General features: G+C 64.4%; 1 protein-coding gene across 4 annotated transcripts in view; it reads right to left on the bottom strand.

The window, feature by feature from the left end:
* Positions 1-12,852, bottom strand: part of SLC1A2 (solute carrier family 1 member 2) — a 76,140-nt gene that overhangs the window by 33,463 nt on the left and 29,825 nt on the right. For all 4 annotated transcript variants that reach the window (XM_006162090.3, XM_006162091.3, XM_006162089.3 and 1 more), the window contains exons 2-5: positions 9,839-9,978; positions 6,878-7,030; positions 6,094-6,344; positions 2,707-2,875 (exon numbers count right to left, since the gene is read on the bottom strand). In XM_006162090.3, the coding sequence (XP_006162152.1) occupies positions 2,707-2,875; positions 6,094-6,344; positions 6,878-7,030; positions 9,839-9,968 (703 nt within the window). In that variant the 5' untranslated portion in view covers positions 9,969-9,978. The remainder of the gene's footprint in view (positions 1-2,706; positions 2,876-6,093; positions 6,345-6,877; positions 7,031-9,838; positions 9,979-12,852) is intronic.

Here is a 12,852-nt window from a genome sequence, read left to right as displayed (position 1 = left end):
AGGGCCACATCCCCTACCTCTGTCCCCCACCCCCCCATCTTGGAGGAGCCACTCCAGCCTGTGCCCCCGACGCAGTTCCTCACACGCCCACGTATGCCTGTGGCCCTGACCTGTCAGGCAGGTCACAGCCCCACGAGGCGGTGCCGGGCGAGGGAAGCCCTGCTCTCCAACCGCCGACTCCGCACAGGCAGCGCGGCCACCGGAGCGCAGCTCCCGCACTGCCCCTCCCACCCTCAGCGAACAGAAGGGCCGGCCCTGTTCTCTCCTCTTTGAGCACTGGGCCAGGAAGCTCGACAAGTGGCCTCGCAAGTGAGTTACTGATCAGGAGAGGCAAAGGGCTGTGCAGGTTGTACCAGGGTGCAACGGGCCGGTCTGCACTGCTGGGCGGACTGACCCAGGCTGTGCCTGTGGCCTTCTCGCATGCCCCAGGAGAGGCCGGCGGGTGTTCGGGGAGGAGTGATCCACGGCTTTATGGTGAGGTAGTTACGGGTTAGAGGTAATTCTATTCTGAAAACGCTCAAGGCTACAGTCCTAAGAACGGGGACCCAGAGCTCCCCTGGAGCCGGGTCTGCCGTCCAGGGGTGCAGTAGAGCCATTTTGAAGTGAGTGGGCCAGCCGCAGGGCGAGGGCAGAACCCAATCCTCAGGTGTTTCAGAAGAGAACTGTCCCTAAGGGGGTAGGAGTCAGCCGTTGTGTCCTCACTCATCAGGATGCTGCATCCGGGGGACTTCCTGGAGGAAGCAGCAATGACGAAGCCACCATGCCCTGGAGCCCGTGGGAGAGCCTCACCTCCCTTGGCCCTCTGGGGCTTGGCCTGCACTTAATGGAAGCCGATCCGCCTGCAGCTCCCTTGGGGGGCCGCCTGAGCGGGACGCTCCCTGGCACAGGCGCTTCATTTGAACAAAGCCCTCAGATTCGCTTGCCAGCTTGGTGACAGAGGAGTGGGCTGTGTTGAAAGTCCCAGCGTGGTGAATGTCATGTGACTTCCCAGAATCTACCAAGACTCTGGAAATGGCCTAGAAAGTTCTCGAATGATTCACTCCGATGCTGTGGCCTCGTTACTCACTGCTCCTCCTCCAGAGCCGTCTTCAGCCACAGCCCGCAGACGTGCCGGGGGAGGGAGGCGGTCCGTGAGCTGACAGATATCCGGTCAGGGGTGGGGCAGCCACCCGGCGTGGACGCTCCTTCTCAGACCGGCTTTCCCTCCTCCTCCCCTGAGCTCTGCTGCCCCCTCCGTGGACCGAGCCCCCACTGCCTGGAAACCGAGTCTGCTCACCCCGGCCCTGCTGCTCCCAGCCTGCTTCCTGCCAGGCCGCTCGGCCTCTCAGTGCCTGGCCGTCCTGCCCTCCCCCTCCCCACGCTGGATGGGCCTGAGAGCATGGCCCAGGTGGGGCACAGAGGGCACCTGGTGCAGACCTCAGAACACATGTGGTGCCACGTGCAACCTGGACACGCACACTAGGAAGTGTTTGCTATCCACGTACAATTCGAGCGCAGCTGGGCATCCTCTGTGCCAGCCCAACCAGGGAGCAGCACGTGGGGCTCTCGGGGGCAAAGCAGAGGCCACTGAGCTCGCACCCTCCTGAACCCGGTCCTGTCTCAGAGACCTGGCCCAGCGGGTCAGCCCGTCTGTCAGAGTCCATCGCCCCAGTGTGGCCAGAAGCCCACACGGCCTCTCTGCCTGCCTTGGGGGTAGGGAATGGATGGGGGCTGCAAGAGGCTGGGCCAGGGGTGAGTGGAGGGGAACCCCCAGGACTCCAGTCACATGGAGGTCTCTGCCCTGCGGGGTTCCTGCCCTTCCCCCCTCAGCACCATCGCGGATCACGGGGGATGGGGGGACACAGAGCTCCCCCTTCCCCCCTCAGAACCATTTGTGGATCACAGAGCTCCCCCTTCCCCCCTCAGAACCATTTGTGGATCACAGTGGGTGACACAGAGCTCCCCCTCCCCATCCCCAGTACCATCATGGATCACGGGGGGTGGGGGGTGACGCAGAGCTCCCCATCCCCGGTACCATCATGGATCACGGTGGGAGGCAGGGTGACGCAGAGCTCCCCCTCCCCATCCCCGGTACCATCACGGATCATGGGGGGGGGGTGACGCAGAGCTCCCCCTCCCCGTCCCCGGCACCATCGCGGATCACGGGGGGTGGGGGCACATGGCCAGTTCCACACCCAAGCCGCGAACCAGTGCCCACCCTGTCTCTATTTCCCAGCGAGCTCTGTGAGGTGCAGCAGGTGCCCAAGGTCAGATCTCAGCCCACACAGGGTCTAAACCCAAGTCTGCCGAACCAGAGAGCCAAAGGACCCCAGGGTGACAAGCCGAGCCGGCACCAGGCCAGGCCAGGCTCCCTGACACCAGGAGGTTAGAGGCCATCGGCCAGCTCGGCCCAGCTCTGGAGCCCGGGACTACGGCGCTGCACCGAGGGCAGGGCGGCCCCACCTAGCTCAGCACTGGCCGTGGGCGAACGCCTGAGCCGAGATTGCGCTCTGCCACCGATGCTGGGAGCTGGAGGTGACCCGCCCCGCCACACAGAGGGGCCGGTGAGCCTGGCGACATGCCCCTGCCTTCCCCCCGTGGCCACGGCACTCCCGCCTCCCCTCTGCCCACCTCCCCTCTCTGGCCCATCTCGGTCCCACCACGTGGCTCCCAGCAGCCTCCGGCACCACCCCAGGACGAGGGCAGGCAGGGACAGCGGCCGCCTACCCAGGACGTTCATCCCGTCCTTGAACTCCAGCCCCTTCTTGATCGTCATCCTCGCCTCCTCGGGGGCCTCGGCCACCGTCTCGTTCAGGAGGGCCATGGCAGCGCTGGTCGCGTTGGCCTCCTCGTCCGCGTGAGCTGCCACCAGGACTTTCTTGGTCACCGTTTGAATCTGGCGGAGTACAAGGAGGAAGCATAGAGACAAGGTTGGCGAGGGAGGCCCGCAGGGGCCTGGCCGTTTACATACGTAAGCGTCCCGAGACCTCGTAACCAGGAAATGCCGAAGCCAGGCTGTGAAGACCAGGGGCTGTTTAATACGTTCAGGTTTAACAAAGTGCCGCACATTACGCCCCCGCCGTGGCACGCCACTGTCCCGACAAGATAGTCCGAGGGCAGGAAGCCCGCTCGGGAGTACGCGAAGCGGGTCTGACGCGGACAGGGCTAGAGAGACCCCCTCCACCCCTGGGTCGGGCTGCGGGACCGCGAATGTCTGACCCGAGCCACCCCGTGTGACGATGTTCTCCAGCCCTGTGACGCCCCGGGACCGGGCAGAGCAGGAGGGCCATGGAGATCGGGTCCCACCCTCCTTCCTCCTGCTGGGCCCAGTGGGCCACTGTCACGGCCAACTCAGGGAACCTTCCAGAGCCGGCTCTGCAGGGATCTGCCAGGGCCCATGTGTGCCCAGCCAGCAGCGCCCACGGCAGGACCACTGCTCGGGTTCAGGCGTGCAGAGGAGGAGACATCCGCCCCTTCCAGGCAGCCCGCCAGCGCCTGCTCAGAGCCTCGCCGCGCCTGGGCAGACGGTGCACCAGGGCCCCCGGCTTGCTCCTCGATGTCCATGGCCACATTCCTATTTTCAGAGGTGCCAGGTGCCCTGCAAGCAGAGAGCTGCGAGAACGGCGTCACGCCCGAACACCCCCAGGGCTCTGAGACTGCGTGTGCCCCGTCCAGTAGACGCTGGCTGAGTAGGCACGGACTCGGCTGCTCAGGGAAGTCGGGACTCGCGGGCCGTCGTGGAGTGACTGCCCAGTTGGGGCCTGAGCTCCTGCCCCTGCACTGTTAGACCGGGCACAACCACGGCCCAGCTGCGGTGAGGGCCCTCGGGTGGCTCTCAGAATGGGGAGGGAGGACGCAGGCTCTGGGCAGGCGCTTTGTCCCAGCTCAGCCCACCTGCTCCTGCAGGGAAGAAAGCAGCCCGGGCCTGCCGTGCAGGAACCACAGCTGGCTCATCGGCCGCAGTCTGGCAGCACTGGATGGAGAGAGGGGGCAGACGGGACACTTCCGAGGACAACAGTCAGGCTCCCAAACGGGCAGAAGGCCAAGGCCACGATCCCCATCCTGAGATGCGCCATGCTCAAGGATGGGGAGAAGGTGCACAAGTGACATCCCTTACCTCTGTAATCGCCAGAGGACAGGAGCGCTCATCGAGGGAGCGGGAGCGCCCCGTGGGCCGCGGTCAGGCCCCAGCCCCTCATCCGCCCTTCCACACTGAGCTCAGCCGAGCAGGCAGCCCAGTCCAGACTCTAGTCACCATGCCACACATGCCTGGCGTGTTTCTCAAGCCACCAGGGCTGGGACTCAAGCCGTGCTCAGCCATGTGGGCTCCAGGCCCTGAACCACTAGGCCACAGGGCTGGCCTCACCTGCTACCTGGGTGCCACCATTGCCCTCGAGGGGCGTAGAGCTGAGTGACCCGGAGCAGGGCACCGGCCACTCGCCGAGGCGGGGTTCAGAGGGTGACTGCCAGGCTCTGAAATCTGGCTTTTGACCTCACGGACCAGGGCTTGGGCTAAGGATGGACAGGGCGTGTCCACGCGGGCCAGTTCCCCACCTGAGCCCTCGGTTCTCAGGCCCCTGGGGACCCTCCACCAGAGCTGCCTTCGTCAGGCGCCCTAACGGAATGCCAGCATCTGGGACCCACCCCGGGCAGAGTGCACTTGTGGTTCTGGGCCCGCGCAGACTGCGTGGTGGGGCGGGGGCAGAGAGGTGCCAGGCAGACCCTGCCTCCCGGGAAGACACTCCCCCGCCCAGAGCCTTCTCAGCCTAAACCCCTCCCAGTCTCAGCAGTGCTGTCACCATGGCGACCATATTTCGGCCTGTGCTTTGGAGGAAACACACTCTTTTCATGGCTGGGTCCCTCCAGCCTCTGCCCTGGACCCTGCAGGAGACCCCAAGTGACCTGCACCCCCCCACCTTTGTCCACCTCACCTGCAGGGGAGGAGGGCGACCAGCCCCATTTCCGTGGTGATGGGGTGACTTCCAATTGAAGATAGACCTCTGCCTGTCGGAAGACCCTGACAGGACCCAAGTCTGACCCGGGCTGAGCAGGGGTGCCTGGGCCGAGTCCACCACGGCCCCTGCTGCACCCCTCGCCCACCATCTGAGCGCGCCAACTTCTCCCTGCCTCTGCAAGGCTGCACCCGACCCCTGATGGCTGACTCACACATCCCCTGAACACGGGGCCCTGTCCTACCTGCTCCCCTCAGAGCATGCTTCCCCGTGTCAGAGTCCTCGCGTGCTCACCAGTGTCTGCTTAGCTCGCCCCTCCCCTGAGTGTACACCAGCTCCCTGGGCGGGGCCTCGCCCCCCGGGGCTGCAGCACCCCTGCACTCACCAAGGGCCCACAGCCAGGGGTGCGTGGAGTGGGAAGGGCTGTGATGAAGCCACATCACCCTCCCAGCCCTCCACGTCCCTACACTGCCTTCACAGGGATGGCCGAGAGGACACCCCGATCCCCACGGTGGAAGTAACCGTGGCCTGTCCTTGGCCTGACAGTGGAGGGGTCCACGCCGCATGGCCCCACAGGAAACCTCGGCTCAGCAGAAGCGCTCACACCAGGCAGGAGGCTCCCTCCCTGCTTCCGAAGGCTTGGCCGCCTGGCCTGGGCACCCTGGATCTGGTCGGTCAGGCAGCCTTGCTCTGGGACAGCCCTTTGCTCTTGCAGTCTCTGAATCTGGACGGGAAACTCCATTCAAGAGTGGTCATCCACGTCCGAACACACCCCAGGAGACAGAAGCAGCCCTGTGAGCCCCGCTCAGTGCCACCCCTCCATACCAACAGCCTCCGCTCCTCAGGCCTTTTCCAGGCCCCCAGCCAGGCATGAGGACTCTGACCCTGAACCTGTGGGTACTCTCCCTCCCTCTCCGGTGGGTGCATGCACCCTCCAGCCAAAAGAACAACCCCAAGGCCCAGGCCCACACAGCGGTTCCGATCCCATGGGGGCAGCACTGTCAAAGCATCACCCGGGAGGACCGTGGGGACTAGAAGGGCTGTGGGCACAGCTGGTAAAAGCGAGCCTGGGCAGACTCCAGGACAGGAACCCGGAGGAAAGGCACACGGGAGCCGGGCAGCAGGACGCCACACTTGAGCACAGCGTGGCTCCCTGGGTCACCTGCTGGAAACAGGCTTGGACGAGGTTTTCAGGGAAGAGGTTTCGGATGAGGTCCAGGAAGGCGTCCAGGCTAGACACTTCGTCATTCTTCTGTCCCGGCCCCAGCTGCTTCTTGAGCTTGGGGTTGCCCGGGTGGATGGCCAGGACCAGGATGACGCCCAGGACAGCTGCGATGATGGTGGTGGACATGTAGTACACCATGGCGCGCGTGCCCAGGCGGCCGCTGGCCTTCGCGTCCAGGCCTGACAGCCCTGGATGGAAAAGAGAGCCGGGTGAGTGTGGCCCTCCACGTGGTGTCAGCACCGCGCCGCCTCCGCTCCCACGCGAAGGCCCTGGGTCCATGCAGGGACCGCCCTGAGTGTGCCCGGGTCAGGCGGGCCACAGCACAAAGACGCTGTGGGTGGTCCTGTCGCCCTGTCCTCTCTCTCTCCCCCTCTCTCTGGTAGAAGAAATAACGGTTTTAGAAGCCAAAATCACTAGAGATAGTGTCACTCTGACATGTGGCTGAGCGGATGGCGAGTCCTTTAGGGTGACTACACCTTTAGACAGGAGAGCAGAGGCCCTGCAGTGGAGGGACGCCTACCCCGAGTGTCCAGTCGGTCAGAGTGGGAGCGCAGTTGGGCGGGGATGTGGGGGACTCACCTGGGATGAGGCTGGGGACCGTGTCCACACTGGAGCAGGGATGTGAGGGCAGGTGGGCAGCGGAGGCTCACCTGGGATGAGGCTGGGGACCGTGTCCACACTGGGGCAGGGATGCGAGGGCAGGTGGGCAGTCGGGGCTCACCTGTGATCAGGCTGGAGACGATGAGAGGTAGGATGAGCATCTTCAGCATCCGCATGAGGATGTCCCCCGGGAAGGCGATGAGCAGGACCACATCGGGGTGGATGGGGGACACCAGGCGGAGCAGGCCCCCGCACACCGCCCCCAGGATGACACCTGCAGAAGGCGGGCAGACTCCGGTCTCTGCACCATCACATGAGGAGCGCCAGGGCCTCTGCACACGTGTGCTGAGTAGCCAGCGAGAAAGCCCCGAGGTGAGGGAAGCGGCGCCGGTGCTGGCTGAGCCCTGTAGCTGCTGCCTGGACCCGCACGGCAGCCTCAGGGCAGCTCCCGAGGTGCGGAAAAGGTATGTGGCCTCTGACTCAGCCCACGACCTGTTCACGTGGAGTCAGGGCGCTCAGGGACCCACCAGGGCTGACGCCCCGGCCTGGCACATGGTCTCCTCTACCAAACTGGAGCCCAGACAAGAAGCACGTGTATGTAAAAGATAAGTCAGGGCCAGCAGGTGGAGTAGTGGTTACGTTGCTGGACTCCCACACAGCCAACCGTGCGTGGTTCTAGTCCTGGGCCCGGTGGCTTCAATCATGCTGTGAGCATGTGCATGTGCACCCAAGACCCCGGGAGGAGGATGGAGAAGGGGCTGCAGCATGGCCATCTCCCAGTGGGTGATTTCTCACTTTCCCTCTCACTGCCTCTGTCTCTCTCTCCGGTCAGTGCAGGTGCCATAAGGCAAAACCTCTAAATAAATGAAATAAAGCAGGCATGTCTTTCTTCTCCCACCCTTCCCCTCCGCCGTCTCGAACACTGGACACTGAGAGGCCCTGAAGATCTGGGTCAGTGTCACTAGCAAAGACGGCCGTGCTAGGTGGGGCAGTGGGCTCGTGCCACCCTGCGGCTGGAGCCTGGGCCCGGTGCAGCAGGGGAGGGGAGCCCCAACTAGAGGCGGCGGTGGGCTCGGGAGAGAGAGACACGAGCAGCAGAAAGCAGGACCCGGCTGTCCGGCCGTCCGACGGAGACCGCAGCTCTGCACGGGGCTCAGGTCACCCTTCGCGTCACGAGGCCCGTGCTGTCTCCGTCCCCTTGCATCTGTGGTCCTGAGCGAGCCTCCCCTGGACTGTGCGCGGCTCCCTCGGCCGACACCGCCCTGCAGGGCAGACCGTCTCCGCGAGAGCTTCGGCATGTCCAGCAGCGCTGGCCCGAGGCCATGTCTGCTTAACGGGCTCGGGTTTCTCCTAGGTCTAGCTGCTCCTGACACGTCCGTGGCCAGCCGGCGCCCAGGAGGCCCGTGCTCAGGCCTGACCCGGCCGCTTGGGGAGGCTGCTGACAGCCCTACCTGTCCCCGTCTGTCTGCCTCTCCGCATTTTTCTCTCATGGAAGAAACTCTTTTGAAAATGAGCACCACGGTCCCTTTACATCTCCTGACCTGCTCACCTGGCAGTCTGTGGTCTGTGTGCCCTGGAGGGAAGGGGACAGCGCCAAGTGGCCTGGCTGCCCCCGGCTCAGCCTCCAGGCTGCCCTGCCACGTCGCCTGGGGGCTGCTGGTCTGAGGGGAACTGAAAGGTGCTCGACAATATGTCACCTCAGGCCGCCCAGCACCTCGAAGATCCCACACCCCAACTGCAGGCCCCACAGAGGGGAGGCTGACACCGCCCTGCAGAAACCATGGTCAGTCCTAAGGCTGTGGGGACAGCAGCTCCAGGGAGGTGGCCGTGTTACCCCGGGGTCGAAAGGGAGCTGGCCGTGGTCCCTTCAAGTAAACACAGCCTGTGGTTCTGGGACGTCCAGGCCCCATGACGAAGGCCCGTCTATGTGAAGGGGGCCGAGAGCCCACACACCAAGGTTGCCCTTCACCATGGGAGCTGAGCTGGCAAGCTCCGGTCCAGCCCTGGAGCCCAGAGACCAGGTCACAGGAGGGTGTGGCATGGGGCCAGGCTGTGGCTTCTCCTATGGCCTCAGTGAGACCCAGAGGCAGGACTGAAAAAGGGAAGTGGCTTCAGGGCAGGGGACACAGACACCCACTGTTCTATGAGCTCTCAGGGAGCTACGGCACGATCCATGAGCTGTCTACACGGGCGGACCGGGCGGGCTGTGTGAGCTGTCTACACAGACGGACTGGGAGGGCTGTGTGAGCTGTCTACATGGGCGGACCGGGAGGGCTGTGTGAGCTGTCTACACGGGCGGACCAGGTGAGCTGTGTGGGCTCTCTACACAGATGGATCGAGTGAGAGGGCTGTGTGAGCTGTCTACACGGGCGGACCGGGTGGGAGGGTTGTATGAGCTGTCTACACAGGCAGACCGGGTGGGAGGGCTGTGTGAGCTGTCTACACGGGTGGATCAGGCGGGAGGGCTGTGTGAGCTGTCTACACGCGTGGACCGGGACGGACTGGGAGGGCTGTGTGAGCTGTCTACACGGGCAGATCAGGCGGGAGGGCTGTGTGAGCTGTCTACATGGGCAGACTGGGCTGGAGAACCAGCTGGAGCAGACTCGAGCCCCAGAACTGCCTCCCTAAACAAGCCTCAGTGTGTGCCCCGACAGTAGCAGTCCCCACTGTCTGGAGGAGGGACACCTGGGGGCCTCTGTGGGTCTCCTGCAACCCTCGCCCTCCTGGAGGAGGGACACCTGGGGGCCTCTGTGGGTCTCCTGCAACCCTCGCCCTCCTGGAGGAGGGACACCTGGGGGCATCTCTGTGGGTTTCCTGCAACCCTCGCCCTCCTGTCAGTGCGGTGTTTCTCTAAGCATGCTCCCCCGACACCTGCTCAGAAGGTGCCTAGGAGGCTCACGAACACACCGAGGCCAGGGCTCCCTCGGCGGCCCACAGCAGAGCACCGTAGGTGTGCCTGAAGCCCGTGCCACAGGAAGCCGCACGCCCAAATCTGGGGCCGCGATAACCCAAAGGAGGGGCAGGGACTGAGGGGGCGACGCCTGGGCGGCAGCCTGTCAGGACACCGCTCCCAGGCACCTACCGGTCACGGTGAGGGTGAGCAGCAGGTTCTTCCCCAGGCCGCCGCACACGCGCAGACACAGGTTCCGGGGCTGGGGCTCCTCCGAGCCGAGGTGGCTGTCGTGCACGCGCACTTCCACCTGCCTGGGCATGGCGTGGGCCCTGGGGCGGAAAGAAGGCAGCCACTGAGACGCCTGCCCCCGAGCCCGCTTCGGGCTCACGTAGTGGGAGCCCCCGACGCAGCCCAGAATCCGGAGCTGTCGGCTGGTCCGGTGCCCGCCTCCAGCTGGCCCCTGGGCGGGAAGGACACACAGACCCAACCTTGCCTGGCGTCTCTAACCTGCTGCCTCAGACCTTCGTGGTAAAGACTGAACGCCAGGCGGCTACGGGGTTTTCCAGGCGCTGCCCGCAGTGGTGGGTGAGGGCAAACGCCTGCCCCGTCTCACCAAGGGTAGCAGCCCCTTCCCCGGGGCTGCAAGGCAGGAAGGAGAGATTCCAGATGCGGGGTGGCCGGGGTGCCGCTCCTCGAGGTGGGCCTGCACGCGAAGGCTCCAGGTTCATGTGCAAAGAACCCCTGAGCAAGCCAGGCGCACACACCCGCGGTCGGGACCGAGGCGGGGTAGACAGCACCGAGGCCCTGTGGGTGTCGTGTGTGCGCGTGCGAGCGTGCCCGTCACTTGGGAAGAAACGCTCTTTTAAAGACCCAGCCACTGCCCAGCCCTCCTGCTGACAACAGTAAGAAGGTGACTTTCTCGGGGAGCCACGGGCTGAGCCGTGCCAGAGCTAAAACACTCCCAACCTCGAGCACGCCCATCCAGGCAGTGAGAGCTGCATGCGCCAGCCATCCGGCTCCGACCCCTACGTTAGGAAACGCAGTCTACCCGGTTAAAATGCTCCCTCTGTGGCTCGGAAGGCCCTTCCTGTCAGGACTGGGGCACTGCCTGAGGCTACCTTGCCCTCGCGGTAACCCGCCGTCACGCGGGTGTGGCTCAGTCCCTTCTAGGTAAGCCACGGGACCGGACACTGTGGGACCTCTCCCGAGGCAGCCTGGCCATGCCCTTGCTGGCGTGCGCATACTCTTCTTCCCAGCCGTGGCATGGCCCGGACAGCGAGCGCCTGAGATTGACACAGGCCTTTCCGGCAGGCTTTGCCCGGGCACGTGCGCTCCCTGAGCGAGACAGAGAGGGGTGTGAGAAGTCACTCCCTGGGGAGTGGTCACGTCACAGTCTCTTCGTTCCCTCGGGACCTGGGGTACACATGCCACACACACACGGCACAATTTTCAAGCTGCCAGGTCAGACCTGGAACTTGAACCGTGGTCACCCACGTGGGAGTCAGGTGCCTTAACCACCATGCCGCCTGCTGGCTTCCAGTTGTTTTTCTTTTTTTAATTTTCCACAGATCTTGTAAGAGAGAGAGAAAAAGAGAAAGGGGGTAGGAAGCAGCCGCCATCTGCAGTCGCCATTACTCGGTTAAAAAACAAAAAGAAAGAGGGAAGGAGAGCCTTCCGCCCTTGCACGGAAGGCGGTGCTTCCCAAGTCGAGGGTGCCCTGGGCCCACATGCCCTCCCCAGCCGCACGAAGCCCTTGTGCTGCCAGTGCGCTCCTGGCCTGAGGGGCGGGCTCCCTGGGGATTGCGGCAGCTGAGCGGCCTCCCAGAGCCCAGCTGCTGGTGCGGGCCTCGCCCGGCTGCACGGCCCGGGAAGGGGGCCTGGCACGCGCCCATGGAAGTCAGCCAGAGCAGCTCCCGTGACACCTGACAAGCAGCGCCTTTCTCCAGGCCGGCAGGAAGAAATGCCCCACGCTGGGCCCATCTATGGCAAGGACAAGGACGGCATTGAATTCAGGGGCCGGGGCCGTCCCACCGCACCGCCCCCAAGGCCAATGGCGGACCGAACCCAGACCCCACCCACTGCTGCTTTTTCAGCCCCACCACCAAGTGCTTCAGGCTGGGAGCGCCGTCTAGAGAGTGCTCCGATGAAACCCGCAGTCAGACACGCACTCCCAGCTGCCCTACAGGCTGGGTTTTCTATTCATCTGGCTAATTTCTGCAGCAGCAGTGGACACCCTGACACCCATGGTCACTCCAACCGACTGGAAAGGCAAAGAGGGCAGGACACACAGCCCACGGCCCATGGCACATAGCCCACAGCTCATAGCCCACAGCCCACAGCACAGCCCACAGCCCACAGCACGGCCCACAGCCCACAGCTCATGGCCCACAGCCCACGGCCCACAGCCCATGGCTCAGCCCACAGCACAGCCCAAAGTCCATGGCTCACACCAATGAGGACTGCCCCCCAGGAGCCACGCCCACCTGCCACCACAGCCCGTCAGGGAAGCCCTCTCGCAGCGCAAGAGGGCAATGACGGGAATGGCCCACGCCCTTTAGCTTGGCTAGCCACACTTAAACGTTTCCTTTGGGGTCTTTTTTTTGGGGGGGGAGGTTTTTGCAATAGGGCACGTGTGCTCACCAGAAAGACAGAGAGACAGAGAGACAGAAAGCGAGAAATCACTCCCTAAGGGGAATGGCCATGCCGCAATCCCTTCTCCTCTATTCCCCTCTTGGGATCTTGGGCACCCACGCACACACACCCGGTGTGAGTTTAAGCCACCGGGTCTGGGACTCGAATTGCGGTTGACTACGTGGGAGTCCAGCGACATAGCCATTACGCTAACTGCTGGTCCGTCCTTTGGGGTCTTTTTACATGCTTAAACGTTCTGCCAGCCTGGGCCCAGGAAGCGGAGTGCGTGGTCTGGAGGCAGCAGTGCCCTGTACAGGGCGTGCTCCTCTCCGCCAGCTCCCGGTGACACTCCGCGGTGCCGAGACGGGTCCCTCCTGCCCCTGCCTCGTCGGAGCTCTGCCACCGGGCTTGGTCCTCACGACACCAACAGGTGCTCCAGCAAACCTCTGGTGGGTCCCCGTGAGGTTACAGGGCCGGCATCAGAACCACGCGCCATGGTACAGCCACAGACTGCCGTGGGCACCCGTGCACCGGCAGGGCCCCGGCCCCGGCACACGAGTACGTCCACCACA

This window comes from Tupaia chinensis, unplaced genomic scaffold (assembly GCF_000334495.1).
Source record: "Tupaia chinensis unplaced genomic scaffold, TupChi_1.0 Scaffold139733_1, whole genome shotgun sequence".
Lineage (NCBI taxonomy): Eukaryota > Metazoa > Chordata > Mammalia > Scandentia > Tupaiidae > Tupaia > Tupaia belangeri.
Note: the sequence above shows the minus strand (reverse complement) of the source record. Positions and strands in the feature narration are given on the sequence as shown.